Source organism: Sparus aurata, unplaced genomic scaffold (assembly GCF_900880675.1).
Source record: "Sparus aurata unplaced genomic scaffold, fSpaAur1.1, whole genome shotgun sequence".
In the NCBI taxonomy this organism is placed as follows: domain Eukaryota; kingdom Metazoa; phylum Chordata; class Actinopteri; order Spariformes; family Sparidae; genus Sparus; species Sparus aurata.
The window spans coordinates 1-8,113 of NW_022045174.1; the positions used below are offsets into that span (position 1 = coordinate 1).

Consider the following 8,113-nt stretch of genomic DNA (forward strand, 5'->3'; position numbering starts at 1 on the left):
TACTACAGTGGCTGTGACGAGAATGACCAGAGCTGCTCCAACAACAACAAATACAGCTGGCGCGACAACTACAGTCGCTCCGACAACTACTGCCAAAGAAGCTCAGACAACAATCACAGCCTCCCCAACAAGCACAATTCAAGCTGACACGACAACAGCCACCACTGCTGCTCCAACAACTACAACTGAAGTTGGCCGGACATCTACAACACAGCGGCTCCGACAACAACAACAACAATGGCTGCTCCGCCAACAACCGCCACAGCCGCTCCAACAACAACAACCACAGCAGGTCTGCCAACAAGAAGTACAGTGGCTCCGACAAGGACCAGAGCTACTCAAACAACAACAACCACAGCTGTCCCAACAAAAACCACCACAGCGGCTCTGACAAAAACAACTACAGCTGGCCTGACAACCACAACTACAGCTTCTGAGACAACAACAACCACAGCAGCTCCGACAACAACAACTACAGCTGGACCGACAACTAAAACTACAGATGCTTCAACAACTACAACCAAAGGAGCTCCGACAACAAACCCCAAAGCCGCTAGAACAACCACAGTTGTCCCGACAATAACAGCCACAGCAGCTCCAACAACTACAGCTGCACAGAAAAAAACAACCACAGCAGATCTGACAAAAACAACTACAGCTGGCCTGACAACCACAACTACAGCTTCTGAGACAACAACAACCACAGCAGTTCCGACAACCACAACTACAGCTTCTGAGACAACAACAACCACAGCAGTTCTGACAACAACAACTACAGCTGGACCGACAACGAAAATTACAGTTGCTTCGACAACTACAACCAAAGGAGCTCCGACAACAACCCCCAAAGCCGCTAGAACAGCCACAGTTGTCCCGACAACAACAGCCACAGCAGCACCAACAACTAAAGCTGCACAGAAAAAAAACAACCACAGCAGATCTGACAACAACAAGCACAGCTGCCCCAACAACAACACCACAACTGCTTCGACAAATACGACAATGACAACCGCCCTAACAACTAAAACTACAGCTGACAAAACAACAACAACCGCAGCAGATCTGACAAGCACAACTACAAGCGGCCCATCAGCAACAACCACACCTGCTGCAACTACAACAACTGCAGCTGCTACGACAACAGCTGTCCAAACGACAACCACCAAAGCTGTCTCAACAACAACGACCACAGTGGCTCTGCCAACAACAACTACAGTGGCTGCGACAAGAATGAACGGAGCTGCTCCAACAACAACAAATACAGCTGGCGCGACAACAACAGTTGCTCCGACAACTACAGTTGCTCCGACAACTACTGCCAAAGAAGCTCAGACAACATCCACCACAGCTGTTCCAACAACTACAACTGCCCAAACAACCACAACTAAAGCTACTGCAACAACAACAACAACCAAAGCTGTCCCAACAAGAGCCACCAAAGCGGCTCCAACAACAACAGCCACAGCAGCTCCAACAGGAACAACTACAGCTGGCCCGACAACGACAACTAGATCTGGCCCGACAACCACAACTACAAGTGGTCCAACAACAACCACCACAACTGCTGCAACTACAACAACCGCAGCTGACATGACAATGGCTGTCCCAACAACAACCACCACAACTGCCTCGACAACAACGACCACAGCAGCTCCGCCAACAAAAAATACAGCTGACGCGACAACTACCGTTGCTCTGACAACTACAACCAAAGCAGCGTGGACAACAACCACCACAGCTATTCCAACAAGTACCTCAACCACAACTACAGCTGGCAAGACAAAAACAACCACAGCTGCCCCAACAACAACGACCAAAGCAGCTCCAACAACAGCAACCACAGCATCCCCAACAACCACAACTACAGCTGCCCGAACAAGCAGAACTACAGCTGCCCAAAGAACTACAACTACAGCAGTTCCGACAACAACAACCACAGCTGGCGCAACAACCACTACTACAAGAGCTCCTACAACAACAATTAGGGCCCCGACAACAACAACCACAGTGGCTCTGAAAACAACAACCACAGCTGCCCCAACAACAATAACCACAGCTCCAGCTGTACTAACAACAACAACCAGAGGTGCTCTGACAAGAAAGATCACAGCTGCCCTGACAAGAACAACCACAGCTGCCCCAACTATCATAACCAGAGCTGACCCAACAACAAAAACGACAGCTACCCAACCAACCACAACTGCCGCTGCTCCTACAACAACAATCACAGCTTCCGCAAGAACAACCACCACAGCGGCTCTAACAACAACAACTACAGCTGCCTCGAAATCGACATCCGAAGCAGAACCGACAACGACCACCACAGCTGGCTCAAGTAAAGCAACCACCGCTGCCCAGACAACCACAACTACAACTGCTCTGTTAATTTTAGATTTTAACCCATTTCTTAAAAAATGTTTTTGCAGATGGTCCAGTTCCTGCAACTACAATTGCTGTAACGACAACTGCTGCAACTACAACAGCTGTAACTACTACAACTACAAAAGCTGTAACTACTGCAACTACAAAAGCTGTAACTACTGCTGTTGCTCCTGAAACAGCTGCAACTACAACTGCTGTATCTATTTCTGTCGCACCTGCTGCAGCTGCAACTACAACTACTGCATTGACAACTGCTGGAAATACTACTGCCGCATCTGCAACAACTGTAACCTCAACTGCTGCAGCCACAAAAGCTACAGCTACAACTGCTGCAATGACAAACAACGACATGTCCTTCCGATCTGTTAATCCGTGCATTTATTTAATGCTGATTTTCTTTGCTCATATCATACTTATTTAATTATTGATCAACAAAAATAATATTCTATACTGCTGGGATAGATATATATACATACATACATACATACATACATACATACATACATACATACATACATACATACATACATACATACACACACATACATACATCTCTTTATAAAAGCGAGGAATCTCTGTCTGTGTGTGTGTGTGTGTTTCTGTTAGTCAAATATCTCTGCGGATCAGGATCACGCTGACCTGAGACCTTTCTGGGAGACCAAGTACAGGCTCCTGAGCCGGACAGAATGATACAGCCAGAAAATAATGGCACTATTTTTGCATAATTAATATCTTCACTCTTTCAAATAAATGCAAGTCCTTTTTAATTTGTACAAGCAAGAGATTCATTTTCATAAGTTCATATTCAAAATGCTTTTTTAAATTGTATTTAAAATGATCTAAACCACTCTGTAGTCTCCAAATGCATGTGAACATGCTTTTAGATCACTTGATAGCATGGAGTATAACATCAAATAACAGCAAAAAATCCCCTCCACATAAAGTACATTGTAAAAGAAACAAGTGTCTTAAATGAGGTTAAGGAACACACACAGCTTATAGTGGACTGTACACAACAATGGTGAATCAATGCCAAAAGTTTTATCATGGGTCATGGTATAAATTCATGTATATGTCAAAACAATGCACTTTCAATGTTCTTATTCACACAAACTGTATTCATTTAATCATGCAGAGCTGTATTCTGTGAGATTTCTTATGCTATTTAGATATTAGTTAATTAATCAATATCAAAATGATCAGAATACAAAATATTTAAAGAACTTAAATTGTCTCTTGTGTGATGTTATCCAGTCTCGGTGGGTAAAAAAGAAAGGGGCATCAGGGCATGTTTAATGTCAGGAGTTTTTTAGGTTTAGAGGCAATTACATCCTTGCGTGCGATTTCGTATAATTAGCACCTTAAAATGAGCTGGTTGCAGCCTTTGCTGTGTCCATGGATCAGGTTGGTTCAGAAAGAGGAGAGGGAGTGGTGCAGAGTTTACTTTGGCAATGAGATTCTTTTTTATAAAAAAAAAGAAAAAAAAAAAAAAACGCCTGACAGTCTCAGAGATGCTTTGTTGTTCATAAATCTCCTCACCCTCGGATTAAAATAAGGCTTCACAGTAAGAATATTACAGTTAATCTTCTTGGAAAACATAATCACCGAAATGTGTAAAGTTAAACTTTTTTAAGTTGAGAGGAAGCCACTGGCACTGTCAAGCCTAGACTCTTTAAAATCATAGGATGCTGTAGTATTCAATAAATAAGAAATAAGGTGCAATGTGCACAATTGCTTGTCGGTTAGTTTGTAAATGACATCCAAGTAAGACATTCAATTTTTTTCCTCCACACCAGCTAAAGCCATGGCTATTTGTGTCTCCTTCGGTCCCGTTCTAGTGAGCATGATGTCTTGGAATGAATTTTCTTCAAATTTTGCAGAAACATCCATTGTACACAAGGATCAACTGATTAGAATTAAATAAATATTACAATTTGCAGCATCTATGCAGGAATGTCCATATGTTGTACTGCTGATGTTGAGCTTCGTTTGACTGTTGTTTTACCATGTGACAAAGCTCTCATCAGTCCCCTAAAAATACCATGTTTCTCAATAAAAATTATGTCTGTAACACACACTGCATGAAAAGTGGGATTTTCGGCCCCGTAAACGCCCGGAAATCTCCTTAATTTTCGGGAGTTAACGACAATTTACAGGCTGTGAACGTGGCGTTTGTCTGTGCCGAAAATTGTCGGAAACGAACCATGACGTCAGTGGAGCTCCCGGATGTGCGAACGGCTCCAATTTGCATATGATTAGCAGCGAAACCACGCCTGGCCAGAGAATGTGTGGGCTGGCTTCAATATCCTCACTCAGTATTGGATGAAACCACTACTCATAAACAAGCAAAATCACTCGTGATTGGTCACCATGGGTCATTATAAATGTAGACCCCGGTGGGAATATATATATATATATATATATATATATATTTATTATTATTTATTATGTTTATATTTATATTATATGATTTATTCATTCATTTATATTTATGATATCATCAATGACATGAATGAATTTACTGAGGAAAGGAACATTTACCAGGAAAGGAGTTGTATATTCAAAGAAAGAGTTTTATTAGCACAAACACAAACACACAGCATGTACAAAGCATAGTCTGCCCACACAACAAACAGGAAGCTCAAGAGGCCCAAAATCCTGCAGCACCGCGAAGTGTCTGTTTCTGCAGACGTCTGTGGTACGCTGCTCTGTACTTCGGAATCGCCTCTCATGTGACAGCAGTGTGGCGCAGAGCTCGGTGAGCTCCCGACTGCGAAAGGACGGAGGTCGCACAATTCATCCGGACACCCCGCCATCTTGTGCCGTCTTCCTCCTCAGACATCAGGTCCATGGCGGCGCACATCGAAAAGTCCACCTCATCCTCACCTAGCACTCTGTCTCGCTTCCAGCAGCTGTAAAAACAAAAAATAAAGACGATCAGTACTGCGCGATGCACTGCGTGTGGATACAACACATCTATCATTTAATAGAATAATAGTCACACTGACCAAAAACGAATCTAATAAATCTTACCCTCTTTGTCCTCGATCGACTCCGAGCTGAACTCCTCACAGCGTCCGCCTGCGATGCGAGATCTGCTTGTTTGTTGTCCTGCGTACTGTCTCGTAATGTCTCACAGGCAGCTGGAAAACAATTGAAAACACTGGTATGAATAAAGAAAACGTAAGTCACAGTAAAATTAAAACAGGGAGAAAACAGTAACAGTTGAGGTTACTTACTCACATTATCGGCATCGTGTAAATCTGGACTTGCAGACGTGGCTCCGAGCTAACAGGAGGTCGCGGCCTTGTTATGAGGCGAGGTTGGTCTGTGAAAACAAAATGCTCGCAGCGATAAACCTCCGTGTCCCTCTGCCGCAGGGAAGCGCCGTCCGTCGGCGACATTCTTCGTGGCGACCCGGTAAAGCTTCTCCCGTCCGCGCAGACGTCCTCTCGACAATGACCGGGCCGCTAGCCCGCTAGCCTAGCTTAGCTCCTGCTAGCTATCTTAGCCGAACTTGCTTCGTGTCCATTAAAAAACAAACACTTCGACTGCGATGGAGAGTCCAACTCACACACTCACAGCACGTCGTCAGACAACAGTTCAGTCTGTTAGTGATAAAACACGACACACACAGTCCACTGTCAGCTGCTCAACGCCATTAACTCTCCGCTCCTTCTTCCTCGTCACTCACGCGCCGGTCTACCCGGAAGTGTAAAAACTCTTACAGGTCATGAACTCTCACAGGCAATAAGAATGACTTTTCAACTGCTTTTAAAACATTCAGAACCCATGAAATGATAGAAATACTTTTTTTTTTTTTTTTTTTACATTTTAATATCTTGGTTATCTCAAAATATTTCATGCACATTTTAACTTCTTAACAACTGGAGTTTTATCTTTAACTTGTTCCCAGGAGAGAGAGAGAGAAAAAAGAATAAATAATCTTTTTTACATAACATTGGCCATTGCTAATGACATACACAGTAATTGATCTAGCATACTTTCATTAAATAAATCAATTCAAGCTCAAATATAAGGGTTTATAATTAGGCTATACTGAGCCTCATCTATTTATACCAGAGATTTTCTTAAAATGAAGTTAACACCTTTTAGAACAAGGTTACCTGGGGTAAAACTCCCCCTGCTACCCTGATTTGCATTTGTATAGCTCACAGCCTTTTCATTTACATGTTAAAGCCTCCCCTAGAATCAGGGGGAGGGGGGTCATGGGGGGACAACTGCCAAGCAAGGCCCACGTCAATTTCCGACAATTTACGTCAGTTTTCAGTGTTGCCTGCAAATTGCCGCAAACCTGAAATTCCACGTCAATCTACAGTGCCGCATACTGACGAAAATCCCACTTTTCATGCAGTGACACAGATATACTTTGTCCCATGATCAGTCTATCTTTGCATTCTCTGCCTTTGAATTGTGCATCAAATCTCACCTCACAGCTCTGCCAACCTGTTTTTTTATCTCCTCCTTTTCCCACTGCAGTGGTTGATTATTTGCAATTACATGTACTTGTTGGTGTGGCTCTAGCCCTTCCATTACACTAAGTTCTAACATGTCATAGAGGCTTCAATGATTGTCCTGATGGTATATGAATCTACATCTTTTCTAATAATACATATTACAAATTAATCATTTATATGAATATTTATAAATTCATTTCTCTAAAAGTCTTACACTGTTTCCTAAAAAAGGCATTAATGCATTGCAATACCAACATTGCTTGTTTGTTTCTACAAACATTTCTGAAGGAATGGGTCACTTTCAGGAGTTCAGTGAATTCCATCGTGGTATAGGATACCACCTGTGCAGCAAGTCCAGTCGTGAAATTTCCTCGTTCCCCGGATGCAGTAGTGTATAGCACGCTGCCACTGGACTCTAGAGCAGTGGAGACCCATTCTCTGGTGTGACGAATCGCGTTTCCTTTTTGGCAATCTGATGGACGAGTCTGGGTTTAGCGGTTTATCCAATCCAATCCACTTTATTTGTATAGCACATTTTAAAAACAATAAAGTTACCAAAGTGCTGCACAACAGATACAAAACAGTAAAATAAAAGAAAGTTAAAGTTAAAATACAATAAATTAAAAGCACATAAAAAGGCAAACATAAGATCACATAAAACACTGACAAAATATCAAATACAATAAAAAGACAGACAGAGACCACACAACTCTCACGCTGTATTAAAAGCCAAGGAGTAAAAATGAGTTTTTAGGCGAGATTTAAAAGTATCCAGGGTGGGGGCCATTTTGACATGGGTGGGTAGCTCATTCCATAGCTTAGGAGCTACCACTGAAAAAGCCAGTCCCCCCTGGTCTTTTGCCTGCTTTTTGGCACAACAAGACGCAGCTGATCAGCAGATCTCAACGCTCTCGGGGGGGTATAGACATGTATAAGGTCAGTGATATACTGGGGTGCCAAATCATTTAGTGACTTAAAAACAAAATTTATTCTAAAATGGACAGGGAGCCAGTGGAGGGAGGCGAGAATGGGAGTAATGTGGTCATGCTTACGAGTTCCTGTTAAAAGACGAGCGGCCGCGTTTTTGACTACTGCAAGCGAGCGAGGGAGGCCTGGTTAATACCAGTGTAAAGTGCATTACATTAGTCCAAACGGGTCGAGATAAAGGCATGAATCACGCACTCAAAATCATTAAAAGATACAACAGATTTGATTTTAGATAAAAGCCTCAGATGATAAAAACTGGTTTTAAC

The 8,113-nt window shown here is 42.7% G+C and overlaps 1 protein-coding gene across 1 annotated transcript; it reads left to right on the forward strand.

Moving 5' to 3' along the window:
* Positions 1-22: 22 nt before the first annotated feature.
* LOC115578134 (mucin-5AC-like) lies at positions 23-3,511 on the forward strand. Its single transcript, XM_030410980.1, has 2 exons — positions 23-2,335; positions 2,427-3,511. The coding sequence occupies exons 1-2, from the start codon at positions 238-240 to the stop codon at positions 2,801-2,803; spliced, it is 2,475 nt and encodes an 824-aa protein (XP_030266840.1). The 5' UTR covers positions 23-237; the 3' UTR covers positions 2,804-3,511.
* Positions 3,512-8,113: the final 4,602 nt, after the last annotated feature.